The following is a 23,730-nucleotide window of genomic DNA, read 5'->3' as shown; positions in this document are numbered from 1 at the left end:
TATATTTTTTAATTAATAGAATACCCATTTGGCTATGTCAACAGCTTTCCAGACAGGATTTATGATGAACAAAATGAAACCAGTTTCAGCAGTATTGGCAAACTAGGCCTGGGTCCTAGCTAACGATACTAGTCCTATGCAATTTACACCAGATGGAGCCATTTCAAATGAAAAAAACAGACAGTGATTAGCCACTAAGGGATCTTTTGTGCCAGGTGCAAATTTTATTCTGGTGGCATCATATTAGATTGATGTAAACTGTTGTCTGGAAACTAAACTAGAAACAGACTTGTCATTTCTCAAAGCTTACACTAACAAACTTGGTCACTAGGTATCAAACAGTTATCTGTCCCAGAAGAAATCTACAGCTGAACTGTATTTGGTATCTTGCCATTTCAGAACATTGGCAAAATACAGTAAGTTTTAAAAAATTAATAGTTTAAACTTATTTGAATGTGTGTACTGTACATGTATTTTCCATTGTTTGACCCAAATGACATTAGCATTCCACATGTTAGCAACCAGGCATAGCTACAGACGTTGTTTAACACTGGCTTAAATGGAATGTTTGTATTTTATATATATTACAGATCAATGTGCAAAATACTAAATTACTCCTTGGCCATTGCCTTCAGTTTCTAATACGGTCTCCAGAGGCTTCCACTGGCAGTTTTGCCATTGTCTTTAACACTTACAATGTTGTCTCCTCGGGTTTTCCACTGGAATGTTTTCCATTCAGTGTAATTTGGAATAATCAAGTTATCTGACCCTGAAATTGGGGTGTGTAATGGAAACACCAACTTAATTTAAACCCAAAGGCATACAATAGGCATTACTGGCACCATTATACTATTGCATACATAGCAACTGATTTGTTACCAGAAGGCCTTTGAAATATGGCCCAAGGGATAGAGAAATGTTCGAAACTGTGATATAAGGGCCAAAGCAAATATAGTCACTATTTATCTTTCACTTTTGTTAAAAAATTGATTAGTGCCAAATGTTTAGCGTACATTGGTAAGGAGTAGCCTCCCTAATACTAAACACTGCAAAAGTTCAGTTTTATTGTCCCACAATTTTCTAGCGCTCTGCTTATTCACTGAGCGTGCTAGACTGTGGAGTTTGGGGTCAAGCTAAGTTGCTGGGTTGAAAGCCACTGGCAAAGATGGTGAATTTTATGGGGGAAAGAAATTAAATAGAACATAATATCTTTCCCCCTACTCCATGACTGACAGTGATCATACCCTAGAGAAAATCCTGTCCATGTGTGAGTGATGTGGATATACATATTTTGCCCCAATGCTTGTATTGTCCCAAGCAATCTGGACAGTGTCTCTGTTTCTTGGCCTTGCCTTGAAAGGTGCTGAGCCACTCCTGCAAGGTGTTGATCAGCCTTAACTCCGCTTCACTGCAATGAATATTCAGGGTACTCAACCACTGTACAGATTGGGTTTCCACACAGGAGACCATGTTAATCAGTTGTTTACTTTAGGTTTTGGTAATCTGGAACATGATCTAAAATTATTTCTAAACTTTGTATCTCATAGCAACTGTTTGTTCCATTTGCCATAGTAAAAGCTGTGCACTGTTAAGCTCCTTTAAATCCAGTTTGCCTGGGTTTCTGGAAGCAGTGTGGGGGTGTCAGAAAACTGATGCCTATATTTGTTGATGGCATTGTACTTTCTGGATTGAACCTCAAAACAGTCCCTGTGATTCAGAGGTTGATCCTGACTATATACCTGAATTAAGAGGTTTGCCAACAGAAATGTTTTCTTGTTGCATGTTCCATTTACATCTCTGCCATATCAAAACTCTAGCTGTAAGGCAAGCGCAAACCAGCAGCTTTTTATTATGGTAGTAGAAAAACATAAATGCAGAATAATCTTGGAAAGAGAGAGTGCTGGTAACTCTGGGTTAGGTGTAGTACAGAATGTGCAGTTTTATTTTTAAAAAACAGCTCTTTAAAAGCACAATATCTCTAAAGTAATAGAATATTCAAGAAAAAAAACGTGACAGATGTTAGTCACGTTGCTTAGTGCACTACTGCAAGGCACTCAGGTACTACAGTGATTATTGTCGTATAAGAATCTATATAGAAGACAATACAACTTTTAGCAGGATGTTCTTGAAAGTGCAGGTGGAACAAACAGTGCTCTTCCTTTCAGAATACCTTTAAAGAGCCCTGTGCAATGACAAGCCTCTCTTTAGAAACAGTGTACTCTCAGTGCTAAAGAATAGGAAAAAGATCAAGATTGCCTTCTGTCTTTTGCAATGCTACAGATTTATTTGAGTTTCCTGTTTTAACGCCTTTGAGCCAAAGCTCTCCCTTGTGACCCTGGTTCTTGCAAAGTACTGACCGCCTCCTGCATGGTGCTAAGCACTCTGAAATCTGTAGGGGTTGAGGGCACTCAGCAACTTCCAGCAGGAATTCAGTGCCATACAGGATTGGACCTGATATTAGTGTCTTTGGTGCATCAATATATCCCAGCGCCTGGTTCCAGAAATTCATCTGTACTCCAAGGCTGGGATCTGCAAAAGTACTGGTACGATTCAGGAGCACAGGGTGCCAGTGACGTTCAGTAGTACTTGTGCTCTTAAGAAACTTAGGTACTTTTTGAAAATTTCAAACCATGTTGTTTGCTTTGTAATGATGGAAAATGTTGACACCTGGCATAAAAATAAATATTGTGTTTACCTCCTGTATACGTTAGGCTAAAACCCTATTGTTAGGAACAATCCTGCACTAGGTAGGAAGGTGGATTAGAAAATTTCTGAATGTTTTCTTTCTTTTTCTAACATCTGTGTTGAAGTAAATGAAGCAAGACTGAGATTCTTGTGAAAAGAATTTTACTATCATTTTGCCATTTGATTGTATGTATAACGTAAAGAGAGGCGGCATTGAATTTGTGGTGGCTTATTTTGTTTCTTTTTGGTTATAGGGCCTGTGTTGCGCCTACAGAGTTTGTGTACACACAAATCACATTTACATGTACAAATATGCACTTTTGTCACAGTACTTCTGTGTATTTACCTATTTGTACATGCATACACATACTTTGCAGGCATAACTTGGATATCAGTAGCTCATAGGGGGATCATAAATGACAGGTTTAAAACTATTTCCCCAAGTTTATTCCCCCACCCACCCCCCACTGTTCATCAGACGTTCTTGTTAACTGCTGGAAATGGCCCACCTTGTTTACCACTACAAAAAGTTTTCTTCCTCCTTCCCCCCCCCGCTCCCCCCTGCTCTCCTGCTGGTAATAGCTCATGTTAAGTGATCACTCTCCTTACAGTGTGTATGATAACACCCATTTTTTCATGTTCTGTGTGTATATAAATCTCCCCACTGTATTTTCCACTGAATGCATCCGATGAAGTGAGCTGTAGCTCATGAAAGCTTATGCTCAGATAACTTGGTTAGTCTCTAAAGTGCCAAAAGTCCTCCTTTTCTTTTTGGGATCATAAATGTAGCTTTTACAATTGTATATACCGCTTTTCAGATGGTCTTATATTGTAAATCACAGTGTACGTATGTTTAGGGGAATGATCCACATTAATGTATGTCCTGCCCATGGGAAGGTGACATTGAGGTGATCCCCACTGTAACTAGAGTTAAAGAAATAAAGCCTTATAATATCTTTTTTTTCTAAATCCCTCCATATACTTGTTACTTAATTTGTCTTGTGTTCAACTTTTCTCTCCCTTTCCCCCCACCCCCGACCAATCTTTTTTTTAATGAATGAAGCTTCTTGGTTAATTGAATCTAGCATTAAAGACTAATGCAGTGTGTCTGGTCACCTTTAAATGAGACATTTCTATTACCCCTAGGACCGATAACATTTTATTTTTTTTAAAAAAAGTTCACTTAAATGAAGAAATTATTACAGCATTTAGATTTTGCTATAAACAGCTAATCACTATTTACACCCCATTATTAGGTGTCACATCTGCAGTTTTACGATAACTGCCTTGTCACCCTAAGTGAGGGTTGCTTATTGCTGATTCCTCCCCCACCCTCTCCCACACATTCTAGCTTGATGTCCTACACAGGTGATTAGTATGCTATAATAGAGTTGGTTGTAAAAAGATAATTAATTGACATTTCACTCCCAGAGAGGTCAAGCTGCCCTATCTTCTGTGGTCATTATGAGCCTAGTTATCCTGCTGGCTCTCACCCCCCTGAGGTGACAGAATGACCTTTATCTTGCTGATCAAGTCATAATTGTCATAATTAAAATAGACAAGAAGGGAGGATTTAAGGAGTAACTTGACAGTTTGGATGCTTTAGCTCTACTTTGCTTTGCTTAAGGATGTGAAACCGGGGTATATAAATCTTAATAGGAAGATTGTCTCTGTCTGTCTGTCTGCGGTATTTCTAATGCATCCTTCATGACAGTGTCTCTGTTGTTGATACTTGTTTTGTGTAGTGTTGTCAGCAATCTGGCATTACAGAGATATGAATGAAGATGCCAATAAATAAACAAGGACACAACGTTTCTGAGGTGACCAACATGTGGAATCCTGCCAGGCAATTTGAAATCATAAGCTTTAAGCACCTTTCTTTGATCAATTAGTTTTTCCAATATTGATTCAATCACAGTTTCTCAAATAGTTTTAGGGCATGGACTCCATTTTAATACATAAGTTGCCTAAATGTTAGGGATTCTGCAGATGTCAAGGGGACTCTGAAAAAAGTCAAATAGGGGAATGCCACAACTTGAGAGCGATATAAGAAGGCAAGAGGGGCCTGAGGAGGAAGGGGAGGGAAGGTGGGAGGACTTGGTTATAGATGAGCCAGCAGTTGAAGTCACATAGCACCTAGGTAAGGCATAGTTAATTATTTCAGTTTTGTATACTTAGTACCAAGTGGAAGAAGGGTTAGATTACTTAATAGACTTTTTTTTAGCTCTAACAGCTATGGTACTTAGTCCTTTTAAAGCACTTTCTCTCTGTGCTAACATTAATTAAATAATCCTCAGATCCCTGGTGAGGTAAATCAGTACTATTAGCCTGATTTAGAGATGAGGGAACTGAGGCACAGAGGTTGAAACAACTTGCCAAAGGTCACTCAGTGAGTCCTTGTCTTAGCCAGGATTAGAATTCAGGAGTTGCTGGCTCTTAGTTCTTGCCCAAACCACAGTGCTGTGTCTCCTCAGCCCTTAATGCGTGGTTTACAGATACAAACATGAAATACAGAAAGAAGGATAAATATTAGTAATTGGCAAAACTCATGAGGCTTGATTCAAACACTCATGCAGTAGTTTGGAGGTTTATTCACATTTGGGCCTTCTCCACTTCCTTCCCTGGAAGGTCACTGGCACCTCTTCTCTCCACATGATCCTTCACTCTAAAAGGTGTGAGTTTGGTCCAGAGCAGTTATTTTTTCTAAGATTGTTTCCCCATCCCTAGTAAATATTATACCAGTTCTTCTATTAAAATGCAGTATTAAGGGTGCTTTTTCAGTGTTAGATACTTTATTGAAAAATGTATTGCACAACAGTTGTCAATAAAAGGGGCAGTCAAATTTAGTGGATACAGAGTCCTTATTGAAACTATTAGTGCATTAAGAAATTGAAATTATGCTGCACGCAATATGGTTCCCAGTCATTGCCCAGAACATAAATACTGCTACTACAGCAAAAGCTAATGGAGAGAAAGATGTTAGTTAAAGAATGTCCTTGCAGAAGTAAAGCCTTAACTTTTTATAATGTCGTTTAATGATAAAATTAAGGCACCACAGAGATAACTGCATCACTTGGAATTAGAGGCACCTGGTTTTAATATTTTCTTCCTAGGATAAAGAATTGTAACTACAAAAAATTTGCTTTTTTTCCCTCTCCCAGAAAACTTGAGTCAAATTCTGATACTTTTTCAGCTTTGTTCAGGAAATAAGACAAAGGCAACCTTATTCTGCTCCACCCTAAGCACAGAACACCCCACTCTATGCAAATTATTCCTTCCAGGATGAGAAGTTACATATGAGGGCACCTCCCAACTCCTAGACATCATGTTGGAATCTCCCTCCAGAGTTCCATCCTGAGAGCAATCTGTCTGCTGGTTTCAGGGGGAAGTGGGGTGTAGCCAGAACAGACGTGGAACACTCCTGCCCTGTTCTAATTTCTAGCTACTGCTCTTCTTGTGTGCATGGAAGTATAAATGAAGTTTTGGAATAGCCTTCCAAGGGAAGCAGTGGGGGCAAAAGACCTATCTGGCTTTAGATTAGACAAGATAAGTTTATGGAGGAGATGATATGATGGGATAACATGATTTTGTCAATTAATTGATCTTTAACTATTCATGGTCAATAGGCCCAATGGCCTGTGATGGGATGCTAGATGGGGTGGGATCTGAGTTACTACAGAGAATTCTTTCCTGGGTATCTGGCTGGTGAATCTTGCCCATATGCTCAGGGTTTAGCTGATCGCCATATTTGGGGTCGGGAAGGAATTTTCCTCCAGGGCAGATTGGAAGAGGCCCTGGAGGTTTTTTGCCTTCCTCTGTAGCATGGGGCAGGGGTCACTTACTGGAGGATTCTCTGCTCCTTGAAGTCTTTAAACCACGATTTGAGGACTTCAATAGCTCAGACATAGGTGAGAGGTTTTTCGCAGGAGTGGGTGGGTGAGATTCTGTGGCCTGCCTTGTGCAGGAGGTCAGACTAGATTATCATAATGGTCCTTTCTGACCTTAATATCTGTGAATCTATAAATGACTACAGTTTGGGTCTTTTTTGTTTTAAGAGGAGGGGAACTGCTGTATACTCCATGTTCTTATGGTTTAGAAGACAATGATCATAATTTTCACATCTGGCTGCCTAGAATTAGACTTTTAAATCCATATTTAGGCACCGAAATAAGTGTCCTGATTTTCCAGTTTGAAATTTCACTGCAATGAATTGGAGCTAGTGGGTGCTCAAATCCTCTGGAAATTAGACTACTTTTATTTAGGAGCCCAAATATAAATTTAAGAACTTAACTTTAGTCACTCAACTTTGAACATTTAGGCCAATGTGTCTGATTCTCCTCTCACATAAGTCTTACATCTGTTTAACTCCATTGACTTTAGTGCAATTATACTGCTGAATTGCACTAGTGCGAGATTAGAATCAGCCCTAATCTGTTGAATAAAGGTAGAAAAGGAGAAGCTTTCACCAAACATCTTTGATTTTTTTATTTAAATTTCTTAAATATTCGCACACATTAAAATTAATATTTGACATAGTTATGTTATCCATGGAAATGTTTTGCAATGCTACATTGGATAAAATATGATCAGAGATAATTGAATTCCTATTTTTCCATGTCCCAGGTCAGTTTATGAATGATAAACATGACCATTCTAGTCTAATGAATGCACCATGTATGTTTTGTTGACTTTTTCATTTTAACTAAAAAATGAGGCATTTAATTTCTAGACTCTTTTTCTTATTTTTCTACATGTTGATGCCCTGACGGACTATGTTATTGCTTTCCTAGTCAGTTACTGTGGAGGTTGCCATCCTAGAAAAGCACCCATACAGATTAACTTGATCACTATTTTACACACAATTTAAGAGAGGCTAAACCAGGAAAACACGACAGGCATCGTTGCTTGAAAACATGAAGCAGTTAACCACCTGTCATCTCAGCCATTAACAAAGGAAGTTAAAGAACTAAGGGAAATAATTGTCAGGTGCACATCTGGTTTTCATGGAGGGCTCCAAGCTGCAAGGTGCTCAGCAACTCCTGGAGGTACTATTGAAATCACTTGGAGTTGAGGGCACTCAGTGCCTTGCAGAATTGAATCTTTACTGTGTAACTACTGTAATCTTCTTGGGTAAATATACTGTAACGTGCATGCTTTGCATACTGCCACTCGTCTTTCCCTAGCCTCCCGTTTTATCTCTGTTTCTTTTCTGCCAAGCAGGCAATGTTTTTTCCTATAGCATTCCTAGTAGAGACAAATCTACAGCAGCACCAAATTCCTCACAGCAATACTTTGCCAGAAGAGCTACAATTAAGTAGAGATTGAATTCTTTGCATATTGTGTATATTGAGGAGGGTGCACCCCTTAGCTATAGTTTCCACTTTGCAACGCATCAGTCAAGATGGCCAGTAGAGACAGCCTCCTGTGTCAGAAACTCTCTGCGGGTGGAAGTGGCTTCACCATCCTTCAACTGTCCTCCCTCAGTCATCAGTGTAATGGGAAGAAAATGGCATTATAGAAGTGGGGCAGGGCATGGCAGAACAGATCTCTACTACTCCCAATCCTCCACTGGTGTAAGGCCTGAGGGTCCTTATGCACCTGGTGTTAGTTACAGCTGTTCCCTTGCTCCTCTAAGATATGCGAGGGCAATGTGGTTTAAATTAGGGGGACACAACCAGCTCTCTGACAACCTCCTCTTCACTGTACCTGAGCAGAGCTCATGTAGAATGAAGAATCTGGCCCCATGATTTCTACATTCAGCTGTACCACTGAGTAGTTGTGTGCCTTAGTCTCGTCACATAACCCTCTGTACCTCAGTTTACATCACTGTAAGTGGGCCTAATAATATTTATCTGTTCTTCAGGGGTGTTGTGCAGCTTATTTAAGGTCTGGAAAGTGTTTTAATATCCCTGAATAATTTATTTATTTGCTGTTGCTGTCACTCTCTTCATAAAGGGAGAATACATGTAAATCCATATTAGCTTTTTGCAAATGTTTGATTTGTTTCTATTATGCAGAAAACACTTGCTGCTTCTGAGCATAACTACTACGCTAAGCAAACAAAGCATTTTCCAATAGCCTGGTCTTGCCATATCTACTTCAGCCAGTTCCAAGTGATGTAGGTAGTGCCATAAATTAGCAATGTAAAACATCTTCTCTCCTGATCTCTATAAGATACAGATGGTCACAAAGAAGATTCCCCCTCCCCCTCAAATATAAAAACACATCTGCTGAGTGAATTACAAGACTTTAGTAGGGTATTAAATATACAGATATCAATAAAGCAAGGTTTGATTCTTGTCTTGGCACTTACATGAAAGGCAAACAGTTGAATATTGTACAGTACATTTAATTCCTACAATATCTACAGTATATTACTTTGCAAAAAATATAACAAGACCCAATTCTATCTGCCTTATTTATTTTGAGTAGTATCTTCACTTCTTGAGAAGTGATGATGTTACTTATGGAGTAAAGTATTACTCAACGTGAGTAAGAGTGGCAGAATCAGGCACAGAGGGAAGCATTAGCAGCTGGTATGTTAGTTAATTATGCTCACAGCATTTTGTTGCTGGTTTCTTAAATGTGTTTCCTTTGTCACTTTTCAGGATTTGAAGGTGAAAGTCTCTGTCCTCCAGCCAGTCAGAGAGTGGAACGTGGTTGTGTTGTTTTCAGAAACATCATGCTTGCACCTCCTCCGGCTAATTATCAACCATTCATGCTTTTGGATAAATTAAACAAAGTAAGAAGACTTCATTATAAAATATTTTTAATTTGCCCCAAGCAAACTGGTCACTTTATCAGCTGTCTCAGTTCCCTCTATAAATCAATAATATTAATTCATCCTTGCAAAATCATTGGAGAATTATACAAGCCCAAGCACCAAATCTTCTCTTCCATTGTGGTGATGTCGATGGGAGAAAAAAATAACTGCTTTGCTCTCACATAAAGAAAAATACCAGCCATGAGCAAGTCAAATTTGGCAAGGCAAGAATAACTAATGTTAATTGTTAGTTAGGGTTTCACTTCCTGGCAACTTTGTCCCTCCAGATGCTCATGTTAATCAGCATGCAGCAAAAGAGGGCAACCGTGAGTTCTTTTGAGATCTGCAGAAATCTGGTGCGCCATAATATTTTTTCTGATATAAACAAACAAGTAATTAGTGATAATGTACCTAAAAATGCAGGGAGAGACTGGTTTTGCACACTATCTCCAGTGACATCTTCCAAATAGTCATATTTACGGAGCAGGCAAACACATTCACCTACATGTTGAACAAAAGATAATGTGAGACCATGATGGTGACCATCTGTTTGTTCTCATTTTCTAAATATGATTTGCAAGTCCCCTGAAAAGTCCATATAACTTCCTGCAAAATCCGACAGTAGCTAATACTTACTTATTCTTTTACAAGATTTTGGGGGAAAAAATTACACATGGACTCATAGTTGGTGTGAAGTTCATACAGATTACTACAATATTAACAAAACGTACACCTTTATATGTTCAAAGCTTGGGCAAAGACACTCATCTCTGTAGATTTTCATGTGTGTTCTTGACTCAGCAGCAGCTGTAGAAACAAAATGAAGAATCCATAGTATTGATAGGATACTAATGGTGTAAGATTGTGGACTATGTTTGAGGAGGATAGTCTTGTGAATAAGATGCGTAACTGAGTCTCAGGAAATCTGGATTCAGTTCCAGCTCTGCCAGCAACAGTGGCAAATCTCTTTTTCTCCCTCCCTTTGTCTGTCTTGCCCATTTAGGTTGTGAGCTCTTCAGGGCAAGAGCTGCCTTTTACAATGGGACATTGATCTCAGCCAGGACCTCTAGGCACTTTCATGATAGAAATAATAATAAATAACCAGACATGAGCCAGGAAGACCACTCTTCCATGTGGAAAACTAGAGTAAAAGTACAGTGCAAATGTATCATTTTTTCAGTGCAAGCGGTATTCTGTATGAACAGATAACTACCAAAATCATAGCTTTTTAACCAGTCAAAAGTAATCTTTAGATTAGATTTGAGCCATAGTAAGATATAATGCTGACAGTTCCTGAAATCTAATTGACTGTAAACTAGCCTTAAATAATTGTAATGTTCAGTTGCTCACTTATAATACTTGTGACAATAAAAAATATAAGATAACATCTCTCCTGTGAAAATCACTAGAATTAAAAAACAGAAAAAATATCTGACTCGGGTAATGCTCCTGATCATAACTTCCCTGGCTTTGTAATATATCCGTTCAGGATGCGGCCCAAAACAATGTGTCAGAAAAAGAAAAAAAAAGACAAGTGAAACTAATCAACCTTTCAGCCTTGTCAAATTCAAAGTTTCCTACAGCAGTACAAATAGGCTCTGTAACACAGTACAGTGTGAATGTGGAAAAATATTTAAAACAATGATTCATTTTCTTAAGACTTCCAAAAATAATTTCTCCTAGTCTACTGATGTTTTTAAAATATCAGCCCCGTCAAACACCAAGAGCAAAATTCTGTGATCATCCATAATGACTTCAATGGAGAAACTGAAAGGAAGACATTAATTTAAAAAAGTGAAATGACATCTGTAGGGTTGCACACAGAGGTAGCATTTGGCCTGCTGTGGTTTATAAGATACCTTTAAAAGATGGTAGGATAAGGACCAATGGCTGTAAGCTAAAGAAAGAAAAGTTCTGGAAAAGGTTCTTAATAGTTAGTAGTGTTGTGGCCGGGACTACACCAAAGGAGGTGGATGAGACTCCATTGCTGCAAACAGTCATGTACCAATGAGACAAAGCCTTAGCGGGAATAAAGTAGGCAGCATCCTACAATATGCAGGAACATGTAAGAGAGGTCAGACTAGATGATCCAAATTGTCTTAAATTCTTAAAAATACCAAGCTGTATAAACTGTCATATCCCTTACTGTGATTTGGCTAAGGGAAATGTAAGGGATGTTGATTTTGTAGGTGTGGGGGCCAAATTTTGCTTACAGGAATAAATATGTGAAATGAAGGTGTAGCAGAATCTGGAGCATATATGCAAATCAAAAGCCACAAAATCCAAGTGATGATGATTTTGCATTAGTAGTTATTCTCAGTTATGAACTCAAAGGAAAACATTAGCACATCATAAATTACAACTCTACTTTTTGGAAGTCCCCTTGAGCAGTGCAGAAATACATTTTCCTTTTTCCGCTCTAGAAAAGAGGCAAAAAGCCAAGTGGAAAGATATCTGCTGAGAAAGCTGAGAAGATGACAGTCTCACAGGAGAAAATTGTAGACGGCAGGTATGTGTGAATCAGTATTTCTGATGCTCAGCTGGGGGATGCTTTCCACTTAAAGCAGTGCTTACCTTCATGCAGCAAGCAACAGGTGCTTCTATGATGTGAAATGGCCCTGTTTTCTCTTTATCAACCGCGGCCATAATTATCATATAATATTGCCTTTCACACTTTACATCAATATATTTCTAATGTTTTTATAATTTACTTCAGACATATACATTTGTACATATTTGATTTGGATATGACAATTAACAGAACCACACACATACCAGGGCAACTTGCACAGCAAGTGTGTGTATATGTTTGTTTTAACTTCAAATCTGTTTCTAGAAGCAACATTTTAAATTTTTCTCTTTGAAATGTCATAAGTAAAGAAGGATTAGACCATACTTCTAAAATTGCTCTCGTATTTACCAGTCCAAACATAAAATCTATGTTGTCCACTTTTTATCAAGGTGATGATGATTAGAAAGGGGGAAGGGGGAAATGATTTAGAATGAAAAAAATCTATGTTAAAAAAAGAGTCGTCTTGGACTATGTGGCAAGTAAAGTTTTGCATGGCTGGTTTGGACAACAATGATCATGCAGTGATCATATTTTTCTCATGGTTCGTGAGATGAATTGGGGAAAGAAAAGGAGAGGTATTCTTTCAAGCTCTATCCTCCCATCATCAAAACGAAACTTCAAATTGAGACTCTGCTCATGCGGATCGTCCTAGGATGATTGTCATTCTCCTGCTTTGGTCAGCAATGTAATAATTAACAATCTTGATGTTTAGTTTGTCAGCTTGATAGGAAATGTGGCACTTCTGTCAGAGCTATTGGTTCAGGCAGATATCCATGCATTAGTTACATTTGACACTGTGAAACAAATGTGATCTTCATAACCATGAGGGCTATAAAGATTTTATTTTATATGAAAATCTAGATTCTGGAGCAAATTTCCTGCAGCAAGGGATGAGCCAGTGGTAGATTCACTGGCTGGGGAATCCCACAGTACACATAACCCTGATGGTGGCTGCTTTCTGTCATAACAAAAATAACTGTGATACCATAAGGAAATATCAACAAAGCTACGTCATAGTGTATTAAAGGAAAAGGTGAGGAAACCAAGCAATCTCATTGACTCCCAGTCCTGTGGTTTCCCCATGATAGGTTTCATCACTGCAAAGTTTTACTATATCCAAAAGTACTGTTGAAAAAGTTTTTCCAATGTATGTCATAGAAACATCTGTGACAACATTCAGGCTGCCTACTATTTCAGCCTCCTGTTGTGCTGACTCTGTAGACAGTTCAGAGAATCAGGACACAGCAGCAAATGAACCAGAGACACAAGGGACAGATTTTAAGCATCAGGCTGCTACTTTATTAAATTAATGCTGGGGCAGGACACTGTTTTTCAACCCCTACTCTTGCATACCCAGCATTTAATAGGGTCCAGTGTGATGGGGTTACAGGATCCCACCATGTACAAATTGGTGAAAATCCTTCTCAGCCTACCTCTAGGCCTCAGCTGACTTCTGAAACCCCACCCCTATGGCTACCAAGGGGTGACCTCAGTCCACGAAGACTTCAGGTTTCCCCTTCTCCTACAGGTACAAGGTCCACCACTGAAATCCCCTGTCTCAGCTCTAGGAGGTGGCCCTTTTAGCCTTTATCCACACTAGCCACTGGCTACAAGTAGTGATGAGTTTAACAGTCTTACCTTTCCTAATATTAAATTTTCAAGTCCTATTCCTTTCAACCCAACTGGGCCTCCATGAGGCTTCAGGAAAGCTGAAAAAAACCATTAAATCTAGGTCAGTTTGGCCTAACAGGAAAAATTCCTTTCTGATCTCAAACCAAGTGATTGTTCAGACCCATAGCATCCTGAAAAACTCAGCTCCTGTGCTACAACTAATTGGAGGGAGGACAGGACAGCTAAAGGTCCAATGGGCCCTTGAAAAGCCTAAGTAGAGTTGAAATATACCTGGCTGGTAGGCATAAGAACCAGTCAACCATCCTGGTACCCCTAGCCTCACCAATGCGCTGTCGCCTCCCCTGCTTTCAGGGTACTGTGTCTTATTTTTGCTGGTCCAACCCAACAACCTCTTGGGATGGACACTTGTTATAGAAGTCCCAATATTTAGCTCCAAAAGGCATTTTTTTTTGTCTCATCAGAGCTTAGATTCTCTCTAATCAAGAAACACCCCCTCCCCATGCCAGATTTTCTGCAAAGCAACCATCACACAAACAAACCAATAGGAGAAATCAATATCCCTTACAACATCTCTTCTCTGAATACCCCAGCCTTTATTCTGCCCCACTGGTTGTCTTCCCCTTTGACCAGCTTGGAACTGTTTTGAATTTTAGGGCTGTAGGCCCAGGAATGTCAGAAAAATCAGTAAAGACAAAAGGATGGAAGTGTCAGTCTTAATATGTATCTGTTCAGACAGTCATAGTAGGATCCTATTTCTGTTTGTGTCACTCATAGCTGGCAGCCTTCTGTTTATGATAATTGTATTTTTCTTTCCTGTTCTATCTCTGGAAGCTATAAACAAGCTATGAAGAGCTTTGGAGAGTTTATAGCTACGTTAATCTTTTGTGTGTCTTTGTTTAGATTTAAAGAGGAGATCACAGCCTGTTTTTCAGATGTAACTGTAACCTTTATCTGTACATTAAAGAGGGAAAGCTCTTATGCTCTTGTTGGTGAGAGTTTAAACGTTCTGTGTACTATGCATTATCAATAGGCAAAGTAGTGATTATGTTAAAAGTTGAAAATATGATGATAGAATTTATATAACTAAAATTCTGGCTCTTAACAAAGAACACTTCTCCTTAGATCAAGGTGATCCATTCCAATACAATTGAATTCTGCCGTCATATCAGCGTTTCACTCAGTTTGTGTAAATTGCTTCACATGTTTGTTGAAATCTAGAGACACTAGTATAAATTGCTTCCATTAAATAACAATGTCATTTTCAGAATACAAAGCCATGGGTTTGATCCTTGTTGCTTAAATGTGAAATAAGAAAGAAATTTAATTACTATTTCTGGCTTTTGCATAATATTATGCCCCTAGAAATAGCTTTTATGAAAGGAGTACCAGAATGTTACATTTGTCACATGCAAGCAAAAGCAATTTTATGGATAATTTATTGCCTTTTTAAGATTTTCATTTAAAAGAGAAAATGTAATATGTTCTGGACTTCATTTTTCCTTCAACAGCCTCACCCTACAGATGTTCTTACCCAGTTGACCCACTGGAAAAACAATATTTAAATGCCATGACTTCTTACCCAGGAATAATTACACAATAATTTCAGTACAGTGAATCAAACTTTCCTTTGAGTTCCTTTGAAAATGTAGCAGATCAAGAATCTGGTTTCTCAGTGCCATCTAATCCATTTACAACCCTGAAGGCAAACACTAAGCCTTTTCCATATTCTATCCACAGATGTGACTGCATAAATGCTGTGGTATGAGACAACAGCAAATTAAACTGCAGCAGAAGCAGCAAATATTAGGGGGAAATGAAAACTCCTGACTCAGAGGAGCTGGGCAATGACAGACTCCTCATTATCGATCTTTTCATATGGAGAAGAATGACTGATAAATGAGGTTGCTGTGACATAAAGAGGAAGAGAACACAGTTGGACGTTCATGCAGAAATTATGCTCTCTGTACAAAACAAATAGAAGAATGGGTGATGTCTAATTTGCATCTCTTCTTACCAACAAACTGATTAAGGAGACATCTTCTGGAGCAGATGGTAGAGTTGTCATCTGCAAGATTAAGATACCGTGTGTACCCTTTTTCACTATTTTGGTTGTGATGGAGGTGACATTAGCTGTAATCTTCCTGTTCATTGCCAGTTGTTTACTCTCTCTTTAAGGAGTTACAGTTAATATACATGTAGTTCTTTAAAATCTTGAAGTTAGGGAAATCTGCCATTGCGCAGAATCCTCCTACCTCTTTCTATTACTGAAGAATAGCAAAGCATAAAATAACTATCATGGAACTCCGTCCTGCTTTGTCTGCTCGTGCTAGTAACTCTTAATTACTTCAGTGTCAGTAACAGTTGCAGGATTAGCCTCTTGTGATTTGCAGTGGCCTCTAGATATTGAACAAGACACTTCATCGTGACCTTTCAAACTGGTTGAAGAGGACAATCTCTTGGAGTGCCAAGGCAATGCAGCATGGGCAAAAAAAGCTATTAGAGGCATGGGGAGACTTCCATCTGAAGAGATATTGAAAAGAAGGGGGATTGTTTTGTTTAGAGAAGGGCTCCTGTTTACTCTTTCTCATAATACCAAAGCAATATTCAATAAAATTTAAAGGCAACAAATTTGAAAATGATAAAAGGATTTTTTTTGTTGTACATAATTTATAAGTAACCTGTGGAACTCCGTTGCCTCTGGATATTACGAAGGCCAATTCCTCATCAGGATTCAGAAAAGGATTAAACACTTATATGGATGTTGAGAACATTCAGTTACATTAGATAGGATTTTAAAAAAATGTAAAATGAGTATTCAGGAATTATGCCAACTCATTCACTGGCACTTATTGAGAAGAAAATTCCCTTATGGCAGGTTATTTTCTATAACTGTCCACTCTTCATTTTCACCAGTGGTCCCCAAACTTTTTACTTTGTGCCCCCCCTTACCTCTGTCCATTTCCCACCCTGCCCCTGGGGCCTGGAGCAGGGCCGCAGCTCTGGAAGTGGGGGATGCAGACAGGGTAAGGGGGCTGAGGTTGGGGCCACACCTGGGGGCAGGGGCAGAGCTGAGGCTGGGGGCAAGGCCAACAACCAGGACCCTGGGCATGGGGCCAGCAGCCAGGAGTGGAGCTGGGTGGCACTCCCTCCCCACCCCCCATGCAGGCTGGCCTGGGCCCCAGCAGCGCTCCCCTCCCCTGAATGTTCCTCCATGCCCCCATAAAGGGGCATGCCCCTCAGTTTGGGGACCTCTGATTTTCACCTTTCTCTGAAGTATCTGGTATTGGCCATTGTCAGAGATAGGACACTAGACTAGATGAACACCTGGTCTGATCCACTATGGTCATTCCTGTGTTCCTAGTACAAAATATATCATTGCATGAGTACAGTATATTGATGAGCTTAAAGATTTTCAAAACCTTAGGGCACAAAATAACCTATAATCATCCACCTCTGCTTTCCAAATAAAAATGTCTGACGCACAGAAATCCAGTTTTCAGGTGGGAAATTTTCCTTTATACCTGTCTGATTTGCATATCTGGACTGATAGGTTCCAGACTTAGTAGTGTCTTATCTCATTGTCTTCATCATTGCATTCCATGGTTAATCAAATTAGTATTCCAGGAGGAAGAGAAAGTACTGGGAGAAGATTCATTGAGTGTTTCCCTTTCCTACTACAGCTGGTAGAAAAGAAGACCCTGTAAGTTCACCTACAGAATACAAAAAATAACTACTTTTAAAAGCTTCCAAATCTTTGTAGAGGCTGAACTGAAAGAAAACCTTGTGCCCAAAGGATTAACAACAAACCTACCTCAGAAAATGGCTGATGGTAGACATTAGGGTTCAGACTGTTGTACATTCAATGTTGTGTGCTTTTGTATGTATATTACACTGTATACCTACACAAGCCGAAAGATTCGGAGACCAAAGCTCTCCCAAGCGGTTTATGATGTATCTACAAAATGTCTTCCTGAGATAAGTTTGGAAAGAAAAAAGCATCATCAGAAACAGAGTGCTGCCAAAACACTTCTATTTTGCATAAGCCTTTGTCCTTGTTCCTGATAATATAAATAAACTTCAAGGGTTGATAGAGGAGCTAAAGTCTGGGCCTGAATATGTACATGATGGAGATAATGCTCAACAGATAGAAAAAAAGAAATCAGGGTAAATGGGAATGTAGCTGAACGAGTGAAAGAATATATCAACCTGAGACAAAAACTGCATGGAAGAATTAGGCAATGTTGGAAGATAAAAGACATTGGAAGACCTGTCACCTAGTTACCTAGAAGAGGGAAATCTACACATGTATCTTGCTAGTAATCAAATTTAGCTTAGAAATATCCCCTTAAGAAAATGCATCAGAAACATCAGGCACCAGAGAAACATTGAGAGAGAGATGAATGAGGAGACAATGAATAAATGGGTGTAAGAACAAATGTAAATAACAAATCAATATTTAAAGATCAAAAGGAGGAAATTAGAATACCAGGTAACAGTTTTAAATATGCTTTGTCCAGTTCTCTTATTTTTTTTACATTATGAACCTGATTTTCAAAAGCGCTGAGCACTTACAATTGCAATTGAAGTCAATGGGAGTGGTGAGTGCTCAGCATCTCTGAACATTATTATTACTACTCCTATTTATTTCTATTGAGGTGGCATGTAGGAGCCCAACTGATGGACCAAGCCCCCATTATGCTGGGTACTGTACAAAGGCAGAACAAAAAGAAGGATCTTGCCCAAAAGAGCTGATAAATTAAATAAAATCTGCCCATGTGTTCTCTGAATGTAAACCTAATGTTTATTCCAGAAATGGAACATAAAATATAGAAAATAGTTCCTGCCATGTCTGGAACTGAATTTTTGGAATTTATTTTCTGAGACTGTAATTAGCATACTGGCAGTGATCCTTAAAAAGCTACTAATGCACATCTTGTGGTTTTGTTAATTAGGATGTGCCATTTAATATGAAAATAAGGGTAATCATTATATAGGTCACTATGAGAATTTGTGGATCTGACGTGGAGTATAAGCTTGGAAAGAGAGCTTGAGAAATGTGTTTAACTGTGACCATGTCTGTGCTTATAAAATCCAAGCAGTGTCCCCTTCACTTGTTGAGGAGTATAAATCAATATACGCTTTATGCTGTATTTCAACTTGAGATGTACTTACAGGCAGAGATCTGTAAAACATTTTTTTCACATAAATATGTGTAGACCCAGGTGTTGCAGGAAATACATCTAATAGAGTCCGTTCTGTTGTTCCCTGTGTTTTTAAAAAATTCAGTGAAAAAGACACTATCATGGTATTTTTTTAATAAATTTAAATGTCACCGTTGCATTTATCTTAGTTTAACTAAGCTTGAAAGCAGATTGTTTTCCTTTGAGTTCAGTGGCAGTGCATGGATGTAACTGAGAGCATTATTTGGCCCCAAATAATACAGCTGGGAATATCAAATCTATGCCATATTAAGTGAGAAGTGCAATTAAAAGATTTTTATGACATCTTGTTGGCAAACATGCTTAATTGGTTTGTGATATATTCTGAAATTCTTTGCTATGTCCACACTATGTGGTGTACTCATGTCTGATGTTGTTCTGAAATATGGTTGTAACACTATTTGCATCTGCGCTTAATACTGTTTTGTGCTGTGCTTCTGAGAGGAGCCATAGTGGGAGGGAAAGTCTCTCTCCGGATCCCAACCATGTTAAAAAAATAGCTTTCTTAGAACTCGTTTAGTATGGCATACTTTCTGCTACTGCATTTGTCCACACTGGACACTGGAACCATGCAAGCTATCACCATGTTGACAACAGGTTCACAAGCAGAGTACAATCAGAACCGTGCTTCTTAATTATTGTCACTGTGACTAGCATGGTTCTGCTCCCAATGTTCAGTCACTTGACAGCTAAGAGGTTCTCTTCATCGCTAAGTGTTTGCTCAATATAGCAACATATTGGTATAGATTTTTCTTTTTGCTCTTAATTCTTGTCCTTTGGAGCTAATTCCTCTATACACAAACTTACAATAGATGTTTAACCATGTTCCATCACTTTGGTTTAAGAACTGAAGAAGTTAGTTGATGAAGTTGTAATTACTGCAAAATATCAGAAATTGCATGCTACAGTTCCTAACCTGACCATAATGTAGTGCTCAGTTGTGTTACACCAGGGATAAATTTGGCCCTTAGTGCTTTTAACTTGGTTTAATTCTTTTTAAATCATCAAAGCTAATGAGTAACCTATATAATCAATGCATGTATGAGAAGAGACTATGCTGGAGTTTCAGACAATTAGGTCACCTAACGTACTTACAGCTGTCTCATACATTGATCTTCTCCACTGTCTAGTAATTCTTCGTAACCTACAGCAAGTTATGCATTAACTCATTTATTAGGTTCACATAAGAATCAATCTCTGCCCACAGTGGCAGCCACTCCATTATCATCTGGTATATTTCAAACAATAGAAGTGATTGAAACAGGAACTCCTACATTTCTATGAAGATTAAGAATGACACACCACCCTGTAATTTAAGTAGTTGTGCAATAGTTTTTCATTTGCATTAGAAGGGGAGTGCAGATTGTGATGAATTGTTCCATTTTTTTAAAATAAAATTTCACTTCAGGTTTTGAAAGATCTTCTCTGACTAATAGGTTACTTATTTTTGGAGTTCACAGGAATTTTATATTTTTAAAAATGCAAGTGTTTTTCTTCTAATGAAAAGGAATTTCATATTTATCAGCCAGATTAGGAAATAGTTCATCTTTGGGTTTGGTTACTGTTTTAGGCATTGAGGGTCAAATTAATCCCTTGAGTTATACCTGCTTACACCAGGGTTGAATTCATCCCTCAATATATCCAATAATAAATTCCAGCCCTTGATTTATTATTAAAATGAACTTTTCTTTCTAAGATAACAACTGTTCAGCATCGTCAGGAATATGTGGTCACTGATTTTATTTTTCTTCAGTTATTTGGTATGCTGGATCAAATTTGACTAAAGTTTACAATTTGATTAATTAAAACTAATTGAAGTCTGTTTTTGAGATTTGATTGGAGCTGATAATATAGCTAAATGACTCTGAAACTGTAATGCTTTATATATACATTTCATCTAACCTACATGACTTTGAAGAGTTTAGACAGGAGAGCATTTAATCAAGCCAAAAGTATAATCAGAAATTACATAGTCATGACTAAGATTCTTTTCATCTTTTTTGTCCCTGTAATTTCTTCATCCATATTCTGAGTAATAGTCTTGAATCAATTGGGTATACTCTAAAACAACATGCTCCAGTTTCACAGAAGGATGTGCTTATAGTGAATGTCACTGGAGATTTCTCTCCATCACCATTATAGGCCAGAAGACCAGATTTTTTTTAAGTGGTAATTTACGAAGAAGTCTTAATCCACATTAGCAGGTTGGTTTGATTCTAGAGGAACTGAATAAAGTCTCATCTTGCAACTCTAGTTGCCTGAGTAGCTCTCACTTGATTTCAGTAAGACTACTCATGGGAATAATGTTTGCAGAATTGGGCACTTGCATTGCTATAGAAGTAACATGTCTGTACCCGAAAATGTCAACAAATTGTCTTACTTTATATATACACATGCACACACACAATTTTACAATAGCTTTGTTTATTGCTTTATTTTACAAACAAGACATTATTATATAATCTTTAGCATACCGTAATGTTTTAGAACTAGTGATATAACATTTTTCCAGTGGCTGAAGCAGTGGTTTGTTAGAAATTGGATGACAACCGTCAGAGCAAACAATGTATTTCTATATTACAGTTTATACATTGGGCTCCTCTCTTGCACTGGCACAGCTGTAGCATTTTATATGCAACACTTCTCATTAAAAAGCATAGATCATAAGCATGAGTTACATACAAGTGGAAAGTTGGCTTATTTAATGTCCAAGATGTACCTTTTTTAATCTATTACTTATTTTAATATATTGTTTTAAATAGATTGGGCTCAGCTGTCAAGGCAGAGGGAGTTTGTTATTTTTCCATAGCAAAGGTCACTAAGCATCGGGGCAGTCAAGTGACTAGCCAATAAAATCTAAAATCATCTCTTAATTTTAGACTGCCATCTTCCTTTACTTAAAAGGACTCTTTTTTTTCTTTTTCTTCTTCTTCTTTTTTTTTTTTTTTTAAGTAGCCTGGTCATTTGATTCATGAGAGAAATTCCTTGCATATTATAGAATTTCATAATGGGACAGAGATCACTGTCATTTCTGAATAATCTTAAATTGTGTCAGCTGCTGAGAATGGGCCTGATTTAGTAAACATGCCAGGGGCTTTATCCAACAATGCATGAAAGTCCTGCAAGAATCTTTTGGCTGGCTTGGCAGGTGGGGCAAGGGAGGGGGAAGAAATGTCAACCTCTTTTATTGCTTATTCTCAGCAATCTTAATTACCTGTTTTGTGATGGAAAAATGCATCCACATGCAGAACCCAGTCGAGCACCAAGACCTAATCCAATCAGTCTGATGATGTATGCAAAAAGTTTACACAAAATGACCTTGTGCATAATTACTCATTTGACGGCTGTTAGTAAATGACACAAACGGAATCTGACACACATTGTAACACATTAATGAGCACCTACCTCCCCCCATCCTCTTCTGTACAGAAAAATGGTTTTAATTAAGACTTCCGTGATTAGTCATTTAATCAGTCATTAGCCCAATACAGATGGAGTCAATTAATTTTTTTTACACTTGAATAGACACTTGATGCTACTGCAAACCATACAATCTATTTTTTAACACTGTATCATGGGCAATTGCTTCACAGTATATTTAGTCAATGTATGTCACTCTTTTACAGAGACTGGGTAGCAACCATAGTATGTCAGTAGTACATCTTATATAGGGGTTTCTTATTGCACACATCCAGACTACATGGGCACAGCTTCAGCTGTGAGCTCAGTGTGGTGTATTTTCTTCTCAGGGTTCATCCATTATTCCCATTAACCTTAGTGGAATAGTCACCTCTTGAATCAGATGCATACAGTAGCTGTACACTACACACACCCCTGGCATGGGTATAAATAGCAATGTAGACAGTGAGGCACTGCATAGGTGAGCAAAGACACACCTAAACCCTCTGGCTATGTGCCATACGCAGCTCTCTACATGCCCAAGCAGGGGCTAAAAATAGCAGTGCAGTGTCACGCTGCCTTCCTGTTGCCAGAGTCTTTCCCGACCAGAGGGAAAGTCTTCAGCAGCAAGGAAAGGCTCTGGCAGAGGAGAGACAGTGGGAGCTGCCTCCGTCCTGCCAGAGCCTTTCGCTGCCACAGGTCGGTACACACACCTGTGTGGACGCAGCCTGCTTTTCACTGCAGTGTTTAGCTACACATAGCCTATACAACCACCACCAGAGTGGATGAGGGTACAGTGTCCTACTATAGTCATGAGGTAACACTCTTAAACTGAAAAAGGGATGGATCTTTAGCCTAAGTGCATTGTAAATTATTCCATTCTATCCCACTCAACAATTTTAAAAAAACTGCATGGAATGTGTCTGATCCTTCCATTGGGTGGTATCTATTGACTCACGAAACAACACTGATTGTTCTTTACAGCTGTCAATCTGTTATGTTCTTGTCCTCTGAAAAAACACAAAAAGTTTGAGATTTGTGCACATGTCTGGGGGTTTTTCCCAGAGGATATATGGTAGACAAAACTGAGACTAAAAAAGATATAAATAGAGGATCAAGGTGCATTAGATTGCTACACTGTTTTTTATTCTCCTCTAAAGCAGAAATTTTCACACTTAAGCAGAATTAGTAACTGATTGTTAATGGATTAATGAGCATTGCAGACTAAGTCCGGTGATGAACTGAGTCCAGAGCTGTGGCTGCAATGACTAGAGAAAATGTTCTTTGCCGTCAATAAGCCTAACTTCACATGTGAAATTATTTGCAAATAAGGAGTAAGACCAACTATAATTAATTATAGCTGTTTTTTCAGGGAAATGTCAGTTGATGAAATTCTAGAATGAACAATTTTATGGTAGGATTTAAAAACAGCCAGGCGACATCTTCTATTTAGCCTGTTA

The 23,730-nt window shown here is 38.4% G+C and overlaps 1 protein-coding gene across 1 annotated transcript in view; it reads left to right on the top strand.

Moving 5' to 3' along the window:
• MORN1 (MORN repeat containing 1) overlaps positions 1 to 16,233 on the top strand; it is a 65,026-nt gene extending 48,793 nt beyond the window's left edge. The window contains exons 12-14 of the mRNA XM_077837451.1: positions 9,294 to 9,427; positions 11,872 to 11,957; positions 15,390 to 16,233. Of these exons, the coding sequence (XP_077693577.1) occupies positions 9,294 to 9,427; positions 11,872 to 11,957; positions 15,390 to 15,417 (248 nt within the window). The 3' untranslated portion in view covers positions 15,418 to 16,233. The remainder of the gene's footprint in view (positions 1 to 9,293; positions 9,428 to 11,871; positions 11,958 to 15,389) is intronic.
• Positions 16,234 to 23,730: the final 7,497 nt, after the last annotated feature.

The sequence above is a fragment of the Eretmochelys imbricata genome, chromosome 18 (genome assembly GCF_965152235.1).
Source record: "Eretmochelys imbricata isolate rEreImb1 chromosome 18, rEreImb1.hap1, whole genome shotgun sequence".
Lineage (NCBI taxonomy): Eukaryota > Metazoa > Chordata > Testudines > Cheloniidae > Eretmochelys > Eretmochelys imbricata.
The sequence above is the reverse complement of the archived record's forward strand: the minus strand, read 5'-3'. Positions and strand labels throughout refer to the sequence as shown.